Raw genomic sequence first — 19,188 nt, 5'->3', positions numbered from 1 at the left:
CTATTGTCAATAGTTGTAATGGGTTTCAGCTTACCTATCTGTGAATTATCCAGCTTTATGGGTTCTAACATACTTTCTGTTTCACATGTGGATGAACTAACCACGATTTTTTGTTTCTTTTCAATTAGCTGAAATAAAGTCTATGTATACATATATCAGTATGTAGATCTATCCTATTTTAATAAACATGTTGGTGTTAATTTTTAGAGAAAAGTAGTGTTGTTATTGTTGTTCAATGGCTGTAGTCACTAAAATGAAAACATACAAGGTAAGCATATGGGCCACAAAATTAATTAAAATATATGGCAATAGTATGTCAATATTGTAAATAAAAACACAGCTAACTTTATAGAAACCAACTCCTTGAAGATTTTCCGTTCTACTACTGTATTTAAAAATAAATGTATTGTGATAGAATCAATGTGTGTCTCTAGAGAGAAATTAAATTGTGTTTATTTTTTTTAAATTTGTTTTATAAGCATTGAACGTTTCAAATTTGATATTAACTTTGTTGACAAACTATATTTATTACATCACACTAACAAATAAACAATGAGAAAAACAATCAAATTATATATAAACAAATTAAAGATTTTATACAGTAAAACTACTTCTACCATAGATGGAAACTTCAATGTTTGTGAAAAAGAGGCAAAACTCAACTACTCACAAACACACAAACAAAATTATTATTTTATATTATTAAAATACTTAACCGAACTCAAAAAGTCTATAAGAAAAGAACACCATTCTTCAAATCACAAATAAACTAAAATAACTAATTAAGAATCATTTCAGTACATTTCAGTACAATCTAACAACACATCAAGAAACTAACTGAACAGAACTGAATCGAACAACGTTAAAATGAAGACACAGTATAAAATAGATCAGTATCTCATAAGTAATAAGTCATTGCATGCTTGAGAAAATTAGAATTTTTTTAGTATAACAGTGAAAATAATCCTTAAGTATAGACCTTAAAGACAACTACAAATTGTGGAATATCAAAGAACAATAATATATAAAATTGCACATCATTTACTCTAGCATATCATCAACAGCACATGTTGCCGATTAGACATGCCACTCCAACCAGGAATTGGGATGTAGAAACATACTGTATAACTTATTAACCCTTATATTGTATCTTTCAGTTTATTTACAGTATGTGAGTCAGAAGTTTTCTTTAAACTTATTTAGTCTTCCTTCTACACATTTTAATATGTTTTTCAAACTTTTAATTTAATATATGTGGAGAATTTTCAATAAACGAAACAAACCCCTTACCTTTACAATTTAAAGAGAATTTGAAAAATTGAAATAAAGGCAACGAAAAATAAAAAGGAAAAAAGAATAGGAATGCAAAGCCACCTTGTCTTAATTAGTAATGGCTTACCTGTTAAGTTCAGTATGGGAAAAGGTATGCAACTCAGAGCCATTCTGATCAACTACATAGCTTACATTTTCAGTGCCTGTTTGAATTAGTAGCAAAACAACAAACAAACATTGTCATACAAATAAAGCACCACAAAACAGTTTCCTTGTATGTAAGTTTCTGGAAACTTCAAACAATATTGAATACCAAACAAACTGTACATGTGACAAATTTCAAGCAAAAGGGGTACTAATTTTGAAAAAATGGTTAATTTATTACTAACACAAAGCGGCAAACAATAGGAATATTGGAGGCTCCACAAACATCATGAAGAATGTTACACCTGTTTAATTAATATTTCCATATAGTTTTTTTATTTAAATTGAAACAAAGTTTTGCATGCATTAAATAGTAAATGTTGAAATTGAAGGGAAATAGGTTTTGATTATTGATTTATTTTAAATAAGCTATTGCGAAGCACAGATAAGCACCAGCATATAAATACCATATGAATTTCAAAAATTTTGTAATTAAGTAGCAAAAACAATATAATTTATTGTTGATATGAATAAGTATATTCGATCATAACTTCTTGATACATATACATTTTAAATAAAAAAAAGTTGAAATATTTTCTTTGGGGTTTGCATTACAGTATACAGCAGTATCTAATTATATTTTACATAAAAATCTACTTTATTCAAATAAAATGCATAAACTATTACTATAGAGTTCTGCGGTGCTGACGGAACAACGTAGGTGGCGCTGTGTGGACGGTAGGTGGCGCTGCATGGTTGCTAGGCAACCAAAAAATGTGTTCAACCAGCCTGAGTGACTCCAAGGTCACCAATGTTTTGGAATAGACTTATTGAAGTAGTCATTTTAAAACTTAATAATTTTCAATAAAAGCAAACTAAAATTTCAAAAGATCACTAAATATTTGTTTTTAATAATCTATTTATTCTTCAACTACAGTTTAAGTTAAAAAAAATCAAGCTAAGATACATAATTTGATAGAAATACAGATCTATATAGTTTATCAACATAGTAGTGTTGAACGCATTTTTTGGTTGGCTAGCAACCACGCAGATTTATCTATCATTGTGACGTCACACCGCAGAACTCTATACGGAATCAGATAAAATTAGCACATCACATTTTATGGGGTTTTATATTGTAGTGTAAAAATGAGGTGTGAGAAGTGGAGAATGTTATCCCACTTCAGTGGTGGCGCTGACCAAACAATATATTTTGTTTCAATGTCTAATAGCCAGCATACAGATGTAATTTCAATTGATGTGGCTGTGAGCAGGTACTTCGAAATCTAATTTCTAGGATTACAGCACTAAAAAAGGACAAATGTATGGCTAGTATATCTGAATCAGTATATCGTATAGTAGTGATAATTTAACAATGAAAAATGATATGAAATGATGCATTTACCCAGACTGCCATTATCAAGACTTCCATGCGGTGTAATTAAACGATCTGATCGCTGGTAGATTGAACAAAATACACCGTCTTCCCTCATGCAATTTGACCTCTATGAATGGAGATGCAAATGAGAAAAATGCAATGAAAATAAAACAAATGATTGAACACTAGGTATATTTTTCACAAAATTGTTCAGTAGAATAAATAAATTAAATATGTAAAAACATAAAAAAATAAAATGTTTTTCCAAACTTTTACGTGAATTGTCAGATAGGGCAAGATAATAGGATATAAAATAAACTATTTGAAAAGAACGGTATTTTCTTGCCAGCATATTTTTTTAAATGGTTTTAAAAACCCCAATTGATTCCGGTCTCGGCGTTCAAATACCGGTTTTTAAAGTTTTGTCGAGAAATTTAATCTGTTTTATAAAATCAATTTCAGAAAACAATTGTTTTAAAAACAGGCTTATAGACATTTGGTACAATTCACTTCAGGTTTGGGTAAAAACATCTTCCTATTTAATTCCAAGATGCACAAATTAGTTATCACTACCAATTTTTTTTTGTGTTAAATCCCTGCCACTACACCTTTAACTGAAACAAGGATTGCTTAATTTGTGTGTACATATGCAGACACTTTTAAATTAAAATGATTCTCAATCTACAAATTGATTTAATGATGTCCAACCAATGGCCGGCGACAAGTCTGGACCTGAACAAGACCAGGACCAGAGTAACTATTGAGCTTGGTTCCCACTTGAATTCAACACATAAGTGCACTGCAAGCAATTTGATTAATTATGACATGAACCATCTGAACTTGTGATTGGCCAACTCACTTGTGTTGCACATACGTCCTTAAGTGTGTCTATGTGTGAACCAAAGCTTTATAGTATAGTCAGGGTTTTTTCTCTGCTGCATATGTACACAATAAACAAAAACTATTTTTTCCCATTTAACTCACTAGAAAATCAATTTATATAATTAGTAAATTAAGTAATAAAAACAATACATTTTTGCTTTGCATGATATTTAATTTTGAAGCTGCATAAAACATTATTTTCAAGTTTGATCTAAAGCTGGTAAGATTTGAGTTCGGCAAGTAAAGTTTGCTAGTGTAGACCAGTTGACAAACTTTAGCAAATTGTAGAAACAAGTCTACACCAACACACTTAGTGTAGACTGGCTTAAATGGTGATTCAAAAAATGCAAAATGGTAGAATCCAGTGCACAGAATCTATCAATAACATGACAAGAAGAAAATGATAATGATGGAATGTGTCTTTAAATTAGTAAATGAACAATTTCAAAATCTATGAAAATGAAAAATGTGTATAATTGTGATGATAATTCTTATTGCTTTTATGAAGATGCATGAGAACAAAATATATATGGGTGGATTCAGGACGTTGGAAATGTGGAATCTTGAGTTTAAAACGCAGGGGTTGAACATCACAATGCACTCTGCTCTTCTTCTGGAATGCATTTAGGCAGGGGCTAAATAGGCTTTTAAATAAAATAATGACTATTTTTACTTTTCTGCAACCCGACAGATCGGTTTTATCATTTATGAAATATTTAGCCCCCTATTCTATAATGCTGGATATCAAATACCAGAAACAATGAAATAAAATGAGGGGGAGGGGAGATGAATTGGCATCTTTCGCTTTTCATGGTAAAATGCATTGACATGTGAGTAATAATCATTATGCTTTATGTGGAGCATTTCAAAACAGCTATACAAAAATAAAGTAATTACTGTACTAATAACTATAGAATAGTATAAAATAAAAGTGTAAACCACACATTTTATACCTATTTCACCAGTATTCAATATCTCTGAAATGCTATTAAGCTAAGCAAAACATATTATGGCCTAAATTGTAGATCTGAAATTAACTGAAGTGTCCAAATTTAAGTGTGACAGTATACTCAAAGTAATGAAAAACACACCATAGCTGCTTGATATTCCAATTTTGTCATCATCAAAAATATTACCTATGATGACATATTGAATACTGTCATACTACTTTAAAAAGTAAAATATCTGTATCTTATTTGATGTTAAAACTAGAGACATATGACATCAAGTTTGCGGTACACCATGTATAGTCCTGCACGTTTATATTATATGATTTGAACTTTATATCATTAAAGTATAATGATTTTTGCCATGTAAACCTTCCAAAAAATTAAACAAAAAGACAAAATAAATTTATACCTTTATTCATAATAATCACTATTATATTTTTATTTCAACTATACAATGTAACAAAATAGGAATATGACAGATCAAGCAATCCTAAACAACACTATACAAGAATATACTCTATCTATATAATATAGTTTTCAAAAATGTCCATGAGGTACTTTTTATTGTATAAACAGCAAATATTATAAAACAACAAGTGTATCCTTGTCTCCTTGTCATTCGATTCATTGATTTCATATCACATGATTTGCATTATTTTTTCCAATTTAAAAAATTGAACTATTAAACTCGCACCATTTTGTAAACATTTTACACATTTTTGTTCAACATAGGCTGATGAATAACATGCATAACTGAAATCAAACATTTAGTGTGCACTAATTATACTTTATCTACTTTCTACAGTAAAAAAATGTACATTTATGCTGAATTAAGAGTATTTTCATTCATTTAAAGCCTGACTGTGCTATTCCAAGCGGCACAGTCATTATTGTTGTCATTTTGAAACCTCACTTATAAAACTGTAAATTAGCTATATATTTTCTTATATACTATCTCTTTACAATACACTATTTATATTTTGCACTATGACATAATATGCATAGGAACAAGCATGTTTATACAATATAAATCTATTTTTATAGTATTGTAATGAAATAAATCAATCTGATGACTGTTTTTTTAATTACACATTTTAATAGAAAAATGAAAGCACTCAGAAACTGAGTGAAGTACTTGGCAAAATATATCAGGGAACACGTTATTTGGAGAGAGAGCGAGAGCTCACTACTTGATGTTTTGGTCCATGTTAAAAGAATACAGAGAGCGTGCTAGTCAATATCTTGTATGAAAGATACAGGTAAGTCAGATTTTGTGACGTGACCAATATATCAATCTCTATGAAAATCAATAGGCATGTTCTGTAATGTATATACCCATTAACACCCAAAAAAAAGGAGCTTTATCTTTTGCATTTTCTTCATAGTCTTAAGTTGGTCGGTCAGTTGGTCAAAGCTTGGGTTGGTTGGTCAGAAGTATGTACTTATTTATTTTATGTACAAATATAGGAAAGTATATATCACAAGCGATTAGTACAAACCAAGAGAGCTGGTGGTTTTATCTGCTACTTTTTAAAACTGTGTAATGGAAAATGGTTTTTCATATTTATATTGCGCTTTATACAATCTCAAAGCACATTGGACTAGATGTTACAAACACTAAGTTTAACATCCTCTCTTTGTATTGAATGTTGTCACCATATAGTGCTTATTTGACAGGGATGTGTCCTACTAAATCTACATCTCTATAATACAAGCTACACATTGTTCTTCTCTCTAGCCTGTCCGTTAGACTTCAAAGTATTCTGATGAATTACTTCTTCTTGCTATGTTATAGTGCCATAGTTTCTATCCATCTCTCGTACCACTATTGACAACATACTGTTTTCGGCTTTTGATAGGCTGAAACATACAACAGAAATTAAATGTTTAGAATTTTAAACATTTTAAAAAAGACTAATTTGCTTCAAATTTGTGTTGGTCAACGATCAATATCTATCATTGTAACCTGCTAATACACTACAAATTTATGCTAATAATAACAATAACCATTTTTTGTATTAATTGTTAAAATAATTATAAATAAGTGTATGGTGTGGTGAAATGCATAAAAAATGAATGCCAATAAATAACTATTAGTTAGTACTTTGGAAATTCAGATTGGAAAATAAATTAAAACAATACTTGAAAATAATTTGGTTCTTAAAGAAAACTGCATATAACTGAGTTACTGTATTTGCCACTCAACACAAACCGCAAAAAGGGGATCAAAATCAGAACTGACATCTTTAAATGTAAGATGGCAATATCAGGAAGAAATATTTTTCCAATACAAATTGGATGAAATATTTGCAATGTTTTTAAATTGTCAAAAGCACTAAATTAATTAGTATCATTTGGCATACAGTGATCTGTATAACATAGATCTTTATTACAATAGCATAGTGATGCACCATTTCTTTTTTGCTAAATTTTGTGCAGTAATTAACTGTGTTTGTTTGTTTGTTTTAGACATTAAATTGCTCAATTCTGGACACCTGGCTAGGCTAATAGGTTTGGTTTCTTGACATTCTATATTCCAAATATATTAATGTGAAAAAAAAAAGAATTTTGGATTTTTGGACCTCAAGAAAAGTTTTTGGAGAGTATTTACAGACTTCAGTATTGGGAGAGTCAACTGTTACCAGTTACTGTTATTATGAAAATAGATATTACTTTTATATCCAGGCTATATCAGTCTTTCATTTTGTTTTTATTATGTTATAAATTTATTGAAACACAGTTGTTTCACTTGGTAGATGTTTTTGAAATAGAATAACTGAATGATCCAATGAATGAATTTGCAGATGAACAAAATGTGAAAGAATTGACTTTTACAGTTTTACATTCAACGCACATAGTGGCTTCTTTCTTTGTTCTAGAAAAGTGCTTTTGGAAAAACATCAACAAAAGACCAAATAAAAAATATTTAGTTTCCACGAATTTCAAAACCTCAATTGTTAGTAGTTGAAATGTGTGTGAGCATGCTACTAATGATGATAAAGATGATTATAATGTCATTATCATACAGTAATTAGTAAAAATGAAAACAATCTACACTTACCTTACAAAGTCATTTTCAGTATCGTATTTATTTTTTGGCTGTGATTGCCAAGAACAAAAGCTATATCCATGCAATTCTGCAATCCACGTCTGTATCAAGTTTGTAGTTAAGCAACGAAGAGTGATATTAATTCATTAACAATTGTTTTATCGATAATAACCCAAAAATATACCCTATGAACTCAACGAATGATTCCATTTAAAAATAGATGAACACCACTTAATCTTGCTTCAGAAGTACATACCGATGTCATGAATACGCAAAAGTAGAAATAACTGCATGCTCCAAAATTTTAATGAGAAGTTGATCGTATCCCATGAAACTACTAAGTCATAGCACAGACCCAAGACTCGTCAAAAAATAATTTTACACCATAAAATAAAACATGGAAAATCACACAAAGTTTTGGCATATTTGGAAACTACATCAAGTCTTGCTTGAGGCAGGGCGGCATTTGAAACAAGCAGAACATCTACTATTCAGAATCCTGCAGGTTTTTTCTTTTAAAGATGTATTGTCCCTTTGACTAATTCCAAAAAAATAAAAAATAACAGATTTCGAAAAAAGGTGGGTCATTTTGAAGTATCACAATAGTTATTAACTATCACCAAAAATTTGTCGAAAAAAAAATCATTTAACTGAAATACAGACGTTTTTTTGTTAAAAAAATAACTCTGACTTCCAGTCAAAGTTTTCGATCAAAACATATCCCATAATGAAATGCGCTTGTTTGGCTACTCTGTATGCATAATCATAAAACTTCCTCACGATCTGTGTGAAAATACCTTCTCAACCGTGACGAGTTGTAAACAATCCTAATTAGCATATGCATAATGCGTACTCGTGGTTTGAAATCTGTGTTTACTTTCGCTCGCGCCGATTTTCCAGACGAAATGTAATCAAACTAATTTACCTGTTAATTACGTAAACTTGTTGCTTTTGGCTCGAATTTTCGACTTAAAGTGAATAACTTTAATATTACTTTGATATGGCCAATTTAAATTTAGAATATTTTGACCTTCATTTTTTTGTGTTTCAAGGGACAATACATCTTTAAGACTTCATGATTGATACTAATGCTTTGTGATTGTGGTTAATTAAAAATCATTAAAGCATCACCACGGTTATTAATTACTGTAGTATATTAAAGTATGATATGTTGTTGATGTTTTTAGCACAAACCAGTCGCAATGGTATATTCATTTTTAGTGGTAATGCCACTGTCTTTAAGCTACAAAATAATTAACTCAAATTTCAAAGATTTTGTTTTCCACAACTTGAAAAACAGATATTGTGACAATTTATCCACTTATGATTTAATTGGTCAAACTTGGGACTGTGCTTAAAACAGTCCTGCTTAGTTTCATCCATAATTCAGATGAATGTAAGACTAATTGACATTGTCATTCACGACAGAAGTCGGCCACGACAGAAGTCGGCCATAATAAAAAATATATAAAATAATAATGAATTGTACCGTAAACAAAAGAGAACCATGAGACATGAAAAATTAGTAAACATGCAATGCCTACAGTAATACTACAGTTGCTGCAGTGCACAGTTTACTGTGCATACCGAGGTTTAGTTTCAAGTTAGAATAATATAATTAATTGTATTATAGTGATTATATAATTCCTGATTGTGAAAGTTATTGCCAAAGTTACATAGTTTCCATATTATTACAACTAAACTAGAATCCCTATTGGACACTCTTTCAAGAACCAATCAAGTGTTCCTTTAGATAAGGGTTTAGTACCGTATTATTCAAATATGTATGTAATTAATATTTTACATTAAAAAATTTCCATCATGCAACTTGTTAAAAAAATTAATATATGTGAATTGTGTTAGCGAAAACAGCAAAAAGTTCCATAATACAGTATTAAGTAAGATTATTTAACTGTTTAAAACATATCTATAAAAAACGCACCAAAAGTTCAAACGGTCCAATGCCTTGACACATGCATCTCTGTGATGATGGCGACATTTGCTATAATACGCAAAATATACATCATATCCACAATACACCCAAGCAAATTCACATATGAATACACCATTTAAAATAGTTGAAAAATAAATCCCACATTAAAATAATGGCTATTCAGTATAAAATAAATCAACATTAATAAAAAAAAAAAGAAATTATATATTAAAATGTATAATATTTATATTATTCTATCTATTTTGTAAAAAAAAAAGTCCTTGACAAAAAAAACAGCCCCATGTCAACATAATCTAAGTAATCATAATCCGCTTCAGATTATCTTTTTATTTCAGAAGAAAATGGCTGTATACAAACTTTTTGTCAATATAGATATATTTATGCTGCAGTATAAAATATATATGTAGAATAGTGTAAATGTCCAATAGAAATAGTTTTGTTATTAAAGTAGAAGAGTATATTTCTAATAGAAATGTTGTGTTTATATGTGATGCAGATTTAATTATGTGTATTGTTATGTATTAAAAATGTATCCAAATAATAGTTTCATTGTTTAGTTTGATCATGGAGAAGTCCATGGTTTGATAATTAGTAATACAGTAGTTTAATGGATCAAATTTCAAATATAATTTTGAAAATTTATACAAATAATAAGACTAATAATAATAATAATAATAATAATTACTGATGATTTAATATTGATATGACACGATGTTCTCTAATAGCAATTTTATTTTTATATATTTATGATACATAGTATTTTGAAATGTAGTGATGTATGAATGAGGTTTTGCTACCTATAGCAGCGTATGAAAAATAACAATATTATATCTAAACTTACCCGTTCAATTTGACTTTGAGATGGGTAGTAGTAGTACATAATCATTTTGTAAACAAAGTCTGGTAGAAATGCCATTCCAACAGAGAGAAGAATACAAAACCACATTGCAGCGATCTTATGAACCTCAAAGAAAACCCAGTAAAGACTCGTGGTACTGAAGAGCTCCCTGAAAAGAAGTATTTGTTTATTTGATTTATAGCATTCTATTATTGCATGTAAAAGTATGGAGATTGTCTTTAAAATCTATGCTTAGCACAGAAAAAAGGCATTATAATGTACATGATGTACATATCTCCACCAATAAAAGAAGAATAAAGGAAAACAGCAAAAACAGAACAATTAGAAAGTGAATTTTAAAATGCACCTAGAAGCATATATATTCAGATTTTTTAAAACCATATCTTTCAAGTTGGGTGACCAACATCAACAAAACATACCATTTTATACAACATAAAAAATACACTTATTGCAAAAATTACAAAGAAATATAAAGTGTTGTGTATATATTGCAAGAGGACACATGTTAATAGTAAGTTGTTTTAGTTTCAAATATCAACTAAATTATAATACAGTAAGAGCATAATGTATGCATCCACTGACTTTTTCAAATATATTGTAAATAGAATATAATGTTATAAGTATGTTGGGCAGACAAGTTAAAACGATTGACAGGAGTTAAACAGTGCATACGTAAGTGTAAATAGATTATTGAACATTAAAGTTATGCTTCACAAGTAACAGGAATACCAAGAGGAATAAAGTAGTATACAATTAAAAACTCTGTGCATAGCATATCATGTTCTGGTAGTTATAAAGTAGTAATAAATATAAATATATAAGAGTTTAGCAAAAACAGTTTTATGCCAAAGCAAAGAGGTTCAAGGAAATTAATATAGCGTTCTGAATTCAGTTGCAACAGGGAAATAGAAATACGGTATTACATGCACAAGTTAAGTCTCCACAAATAAACCTTTTAATAGTATAAATACATACCACCCTGTGGCGTTGAACCTAAAAATCATAGAAAAAATAATTATGGACTTCAATGTAAAACCTATATCGTAAGTGAAAACATATCACCCCCAACTGTGGAAACGTATTGTGTTCTACAACTCTTCCAAAACTAACATTTTCTTTACTGCTTATTAATTACCAATAGTGTTCACCAACAGCAGGTCGATTATAAAAATAATAATACATATATGAATAAAAACATTTTTTTTTAATTGAAATTTTGAATAATGCATTTACATTGAGAAAGATTGCAGTCAAAAGATATCAAGTAATTTAAAATTAATAATTTTGTTAAGACAAGATATGAAAAGTTTCTTTAAGGTTTCATTTACTTTATAATTAGGTTGATTGAATTTTTGATATTTATATATGAATAATCATAGAAAGTGTAATATTACTACACAATTATGAATATTACTCTTCATCCAGGTAGTAACATAAGGTGTATAGCAAATCTGATAAACAAGTAATTCTAATGGACTGGATTTACTATACTATTATTACTTTTTAGAATACATTATTTTACAAATGTAAAATGACATATTAAGGGGGCATAATGAAAATGTAACTTGATTAATACAATGTTTAACACGGCTAATAGAGCACAGCAAATTGAATATTCATAATGATAGTAACTACGGGCAACAGAAGATATGCTTCGCTGATTTTCAGAATTACAACTTGTTTTAATACAGTACATATGACTTGATGAATTTAATTAGAGACTGTACTTACCAAACAATACCAGAATATATAGAGGCTAAGGTTGGGTAACCGACTATCGTTATCACCATGGACGCAACAGCCAGAATGTTCCAATGACAGGTCTCAATAATCAACTAAAATTTTAAAACAAAATATTATGTAATTATCCCTTTAAAAGTACAGTATCTACTAAATACATGGTGAGTCACTGTGGTGCAATGGACTTGGAAAAAAGTGGACCAAATGCAAACAAAATTGAGATGGCCACCACAGCCATCAGAAAATACACTAAGTTTCTGTTTGAATTTATCTTTACCAATACTAAATACATAAGAATACAGATTTAGAAAAACGGTGTGTATCTTACAAACAATTTTGTACTGTATTTTATCACTTCTTGATATTAATTTTGTTGCAGTATTTCATATTATAAACTGGTTATATAAATAAATGCCACCCACAAATAAAACTACACCTAAAAAACAGCCTGAGCAATAAATGCCCTGGGATGAATTATTTAAATAAATATGATCACTCACCTTTATATTGACAACAATCACACAATTTGTGAAAATAATTGTACCAAAACTCCAAATACCATAATTCTGTAAATGAACAAATATTTGATATTAAATGCTGTACAGGGTTTTACGCTACAATTCTTGTAAAACTTTTTAATTCAAACTATAAAAATAAAATGAATTAACACTATAAAAGTATGTGTAATAACTTACAACTTGTTCACTTTTTAATCCAATATCATCTCCCAGCAACCAGATAGGCACATAGTAGAAAAGAAATGCGTGATAAAAGCCTGTAAAATAAATGGAAATACAAATGGGATCCTTCGATACAAGAAAAGCCGAAAAGCTAAGATAGGGGCACTGCAAACCAAAGCCATAATATGACATTTAGTCTTTGAATCCACAATATTGTGTTTCAGCACACAATCCTGAGAAACATCATTGAATTAGCTTGGCGTTGCCGTTCTCTGCTGCTTGCTGCGCTACGTATATCAAGTTGCGGTGGTATTAGGTATAGTTTGCTACAAACAGGGTGAAGTCACTAGCTACACTACTATAGTAACAATTATTACACTACTATAGGTTTTTGCTACTAGATAGACTACAGACTAAAATAACTTATCCAAGGCCATGTGTATATCGGAATACGGACGATCCTTAACTTCACACTAAGACATGAAATCTATCATATTCTTACCTAATATACACCAATAGAAACATTCCCAAAGACGTAACTTTGCATTTTTGGAAATTTCTTTGTATAACAATGGATTTTCAAGCAGCATTTTCTTTGGCAGATGCTGTTCAAATATTCCATATATCGTGATTGGTAATGCTGTACATGTAATATTGTAGAAGGTCAAATAAAAACTTTCAAAAACCGTCTGAAGAGAAATAAAAAATAATAATATTTAGATAAATTATGCCAGGAAAATGTCATGTACCATTATTAACTCAATCTCATAATAGCAAAGCTCAAAGCTTTTAAACCTTTCATATTATTAGAATAATAAAATATTTAATCAACAGAATGTATTCATTTTAAAAACACTATTAAAGTGTAACATTTTTATCAATGATTTAATTGATGATGATTTATTAATTATATTGAAATATCCAATCAACACACGATTGCATCAAAAGATTTTGAACTTTGAACTGTGATATGTAAAGTGATGAGAAACAAAAAATCACTAAATCAGAAAGTATATATAGTCAACTAACTGTTAAAAAGAAAAACAAAACAGCTGGCTAAAATATTACATTTTCTAAAAAGATTGGCTAAGTTTTTCACAATTGTATCATACCAATCTTACAGTCAGACGGCAGGGAGGTCAAAGACAGTTGCTATATGCTACTTAACATTATTTGAGGGGAAAAAAGAATACTATGTAGGTCTCATGCAAATATAAGTATTTTATCAGACCCTGTAATAGCACTTTAGCATAATATACATACCTGCTGAGAAAACTGTGTGTAGAAGGCATAGAAAAACTGGGCAGTAATAAAGGCAATATTCTGGAATAAAACAGAAATGTATTAATCTTATTGACTGATGAAATAAATTACGTTAATAAATATAGAATAAATGCATAGAAATGGCCACTTAAATTAAAAAATATTCATATTTTATGTTATTTGTTATAAATATCATTTCATTTTACTTCGGAAACAATGTTCATTCCTAATCCCACTACTGTATGCTTTACTTGATGTTCATTTCCCCATTATATTATAAAAGGTAATAATTTTACAAACATTGTCAAAAAATAGTTTAATGTAACGGTGCCTATTTATAGCACAATTACATGGACTATTAAATTTCCTTTTCTTGTAGTTTTTATGCCTTTATTCAAAGATGTTTCTATGTTTTATACAAACCTTGTAAAAAAAGTATTGTACAGTCATGGCCACTCTTATATAGTACCAAGGCCCGTGCACTAAAAGAATTTTCTGCAAAAAGCGGAATCGAGCAAATGCATAGTCGCTGCATCGTACGGCTTGTCGTCCTTCTTTTCCCATAATACCTAAAAGTAATGACAAAAACGTATAAGTAACTATTTTAATGAATCTATGTTTGACACCAGGTAGGTAAAGGATATTAATATTATACAATGATAACCATGGAAAAAAACAAAAGGTTCTTTTGTGTAAAACAGTAAACACTGCTTATTTGTCTGTCCACATCGTCAGCGGTTGAGAAGGGAAAAAATGGCATTGAAGTATGTTAAAAAAGGCTAAAAACGCCCCAAGGCCTGCAATGTTTGACACTTAAGTCCAGCGCACACTATAGCTATCGGCTGAGCCAACTGGCACGAGTAACACTTTGCTCACAGTGTGCGCCGGAGAATTCGTGAGGAATCGGTCATGCGTGCCGATGAGGAAAATATCTATCGTGTTTAATATTTTTGGCATGCGTGTCATTTTCCTCAAGTGTGCGCCGAATGTGAGTTTAATAATAGATCACTAAAAAATTCCACTGCGCATGTTCTAATTTATTAAAATATGTCAGCGCGTGCTATATAGCGTAGTAAGTAATTATCCAATCAGAAAATCCTTCTCCTTCTCCTAATGTGCGTCCGAAAGAACGAGATCACAGTTTGCGGCAAATTTTTTAGTGAGCAAAGTGTTACTCGTGCCAGTTGGCTCAGCCGATAGCTATAGTGTGCGCCAGGCTTTAGGATCCTTAAACCAGGGGTCTTAAGCATCTGCATTACGCCACTGGAAGCAGTGCAGATAAAAATGCCAGCAGGTTTCAATGGGACATGTATGTACATACCAAGACCAACATGAGCCTCTTGTATCATACTGACATCATTAGCTCCATCACCAATGGCCATTGTTGTTGGTTTGGTTGGAGAGTCTTTAACTAACTTCACAGTCTAAATAAAAAAATACAAAACTATATGGGCACACACATACATATTTTATATGGTATTTGGCCAAAATAAAGTGTATTAAATATTAATGAAAAGGCAAAATACTGATAAAAATTACAATGCTCAGACAAAAAAAATAATAAAAAAGCTAAATTAAAAAACAATAAAGTAAAACCAGGGAGTCAGAAAGAAATGTTAGAGCTTTCCGGTAATAAGCCTTCTTCAGTGCAATGTAGTGAAAACACATGGAGAGTAGTAAAGAATACTGTATAAAGGTATAAGCTAGACATGAGCTTCCTGAGTGGACTGGAATAAAAGAAAGTAAAACAAAGGAGGCAACAGGCTAGTGAATAGAAGGTGGAGAGAGTAACAGTAGAAAACAATATATATGGCTTAGTAGATATAATCAATTTTTAGTTATATACGATAATTATATCTTAAATTCTATATGATTCATACATAAAATTTGATAAATGATCAGAAGATCCTATCTATTATCAATGAGTGAATTTATTTCCACAAATAGATTAACATAGCACAGGCTATTGCTTGTGACAATAATAATAATTACCTGAGCCTTCTGTAGTGGGGACATTCTGCAACACAGCACTGCTACACACTTTATACAGACTTGAAGTAACTTATCTGAATGGAAGTTCAGAGCTAGAGCTAGGCTGGGACCATCAACTACAAAGGCATAATTTCCACCACCATCCACCCTGAAGAAAACAATATTATTAATATTATTAGTATAACACTATCTAAGATAGAATTAAACTGCTTGTAATTTTTTCAATGTTACAGTAATACACAAATCATCTATTAATTTTTGAGTCAAGCGGCTAAGATTTGACAAAATATTTCTATAAAATCAGCACGAGTTAAAGGCTCTACTCGACTGTATTATGGTGGTAGAATGTCTTCTCGGATAATTTCAAGTAAATTTCACTATTGTCGGTGAGTGGTTTAGGGTTTCACTTCTTTCAAATTGAAAGGACAATGACTCGAACCTATGATATAAGTATCAAGTTCCACTAGGTTTGGCATTTTATTACCTCCGCCAAGGAGGTTATATTTTCACCCCTGTATGTTTGTGTGTGTGTGTGTCTGTCTGTGAACAGCCTGGAGGCCACAGTTTTTATCCGATTCTCACCAAATTTGGCCACAATGATCTATGCCCCAAAAGCTCTGACGAGTTCAAATTTGAGGGGAAAAGGTCATAGGTCAAGGTCACAACTAACAAAAAACTATTTTACTGCCTAGAGACCGTTTTTATCCGATTCTCACCAAACTTAGATCAATGACTCATCATATAATTGTGGTTACATTTTGAAGGGTCAGGGTTAAAGATCAAGGTCCATAAAAAAAAAAAAAAAAAAAAGAATAAAAAAAAATCCTCAGCGGGACTTGAACCAGGGATCTCAACTGTGAGAGGCTGGATACATAACCATTACACCACTACTTTGTAGTGTGCAGTTAGCCTATTTACACTTAGAACTAATAAAAAAATGTAAAAAAAAAAAAACATTTTCGGGGGGAATTTTATGTAGGGGACTTTTACAGTAGGCGGAGGTTTGTACTCTCGGAGTACCCTCTAGTTAATATTAAATTTCTTACATTTTACTATAATCAGTGAGCATTCTTGAAATCTCATTTGGATCTTTTTGTTTCACAAGGTAAAGTTCTGACATATTTGCTTTAAAATGATCACAAGAGTGACTGATGTTCACGGCTGTCTCCTGCTTGTCTCCTGTTAGTACCCATACCTAAACAGTTAAATAGTGATTCAAAGGAAATTAATCAAAATTGTTTATAACTTTATTCAGTCTACTGCATTTTTATAATTGAGCATTGTACAAACAATAACAACAAAAACAATTAACATAGAAATAAACCCGATTTCTTAGCATATAAATTTTCAAGAAAATGACATGAAGCCTAACAAATTTTGTTGTATTTTTGCATTTTGGGCATGACTTACACAACAAGTTATTGCTGAAATATTTCATTTTTTACAATAAAATAATCATTTATTTGTTATAGTTTTGCTATCTAAAAGTGGAATGATTTTACCTTAATTCCTGCTTCCCTGAGTTTTGCGATTGTATCTGCAACTCCATCCTGGAGCTCATCTTCAACGGCAGTTGCACCAACTAGATGAAGTTGCTGTTCTGCAATCTCAAACACCGCATTCAACTGAAGTAGCAACAAAAGTAACATTATTATACGCCTGCTTAAGGGTGAAATATAACATTCTACATCTCCAATGATATTGTTTTCGAGGCAAAGCTGAGGGAAAATATACTCCATAAGGAAAAATATCATTCCAAAGAGAATGTCAAATGTCAACGATATAAAAGGTGATTTGTTATATTAGCCAAATATCAGTAGACCTGGCTGGGTAGGTTTGACTAGCCTGCCTATTTGCACCAACACAATCTTGCCGAATAATTACTAACTAATGATTCCTTAGCCATACAATATTCACTTAGGCCTAGGCCTAGTACATTAACATACATTCATTTCCGTAATTCTACAGTTTACAGTGCATATGAAGCAATTGACCAGAACCATGTGATATATTTCATACAGTACAGTATCAGTGTGTTCCATTTGTTAAAAACTGTGCTTATAAACTTTCGATTCACTAAAATTGTTTAAAAATATTTATTCTTTACTTTACCATTGTAAAATCTAGAAAAATAATAGAAAAAAATAATAAATTGTCATGATAACTTTTTATTAACCTTTTCTTCTCTGTTTTCAAGACTACTTGATGCTTCTGCAAGCTGTTCATGAAATTCTTCATAAACTTCTGGTGATAAAATCCTATAGGCAAAGCAAAGTGTCCTCAGACCAAGCTGAAACATTAAAAAAATAAAAATTATATATATTATGATATATTATAACACACCTAAGTAGATTCTTGTCATTTGATTGGACGATAAAATGACTGCACTATAGGGCAATAGTGCTGACAATTTTGTGCTTGGGTTTAGTTAGTAGAAGTTGTGTTATAATACAAATAATGAATGTTTTATATTTGTGCACTGGAACATATAATTTCATTTGGTGAAAGATGAAATGCCATTTTTTTACCTAATGAAATTATTTGCCCCATTGCACTCATAAATATTAATTATTTGTATAATATACAACCATTATAAACCTTACCACGGCATAATCATTGACATGTTGAAGAGTTGAATCAACATTGCCTGAGATGCTTTTGTGTAAAATGGTAGACTCAGCTCCTTTGCATAAAAGACGAATTTCACCTGTAATTAAAAACAAAATTACATTAAGTTTCCTTAAAGATATATTGTCCCCCTAAAAAAATATTTTTTTTAATTTATTTGTTGAATATGTTATTTTAATGTCACATAATAGTTATTCACTCTCACAAAAAATTGGGTCTGAAAAAAATTTATTTACCTGAGAAAAATGTAATTTAAAGCAAAAAATGGTCAAATTGTCTGGAAGACAATGAGTTTTTGGGTAATTTAACTGTTTATTTTGTCTTTTATAGGTGAAATAATTTTTCCCCCCCCCCCCCCCCGTTTTTTTTCTTATGGAAGTGAACAACTTCATTAAAA

At 30.4% G+C, this 19,188-nt stretch overlaps 1 protein-coding gene across 11 annotated transcripts in view; it reads right to left on the bottom strand.

Moving 5' to 3' along the window:
• Positions 1-19,188, bottom strand: part of LOC144843530 (phospholipid-transporting ATPase IF-like) — a 45,027-nt gene that overhangs the window by 3,710 nt on the left and 22,129 nt on the right. For 2 of the 11 annotated variants that reach the window (XM_078700320.1, XM_078700321.1), the window contains exons 16-32: positions 18,767-18,870; positions 18,340-18,453; positions 17,666-17,788; positions 17,210-17,358; positions 16,164-16,311; positions 15,493-15,595; positions 14,595-14,740; positions 14,172-14,231; positions 13,411-13,597; positions 12,924-13,003; positions 12,729-12,794; positions 12,220-12,323; positions 11,464-11,481; positions 10,471-10,636; positions 9,618-9,677; positions 2,822-2,921; positions 1,400-1,475 (exon numbers count right to left, since the gene is read on the bottom strand). In XM_078700320.1, the coding sequence (XP_078556446.1) occupies positions 1,400-1,475; positions 2,822-2,921; positions 9,618-9,677; positions 10,471-10,636; positions 11,464-11,481; positions 12,220-12,323; positions 12,729-12,794; positions 12,924-13,003; positions 13,411-13,597; positions 14,172-14,231; positions 14,595-14,740; positions 15,493-15,595; positions 16,164-16,311; positions 17,210-17,358; positions 17,666-17,788; positions 18,340-18,453; positions 18,767-18,870 (1,804 nt within the window). The other 9 variants (XM_078700323.1, XM_078700317.1, XM_078700326.1 and 6 more) reach the window with 7 other exon arrangements.

This window comes from Antedon bifida, chromosome 5 (genome assembly GCF_963402885.1).
Source record: "Antedon bifida chromosome 5, ecAntBifi1.1, whole genome shotgun sequence".
NCBI lineage: Eukaryota > Metazoa > Echinodermata > Crinoidea > Comatulida > Antedonidae > Antedon > Antedon bifida.
The sequence above is the reverse complement of the archived record's forward strand: the minus strand, read 5'-3'. Positions and strand labels throughout refer to the sequence as shown.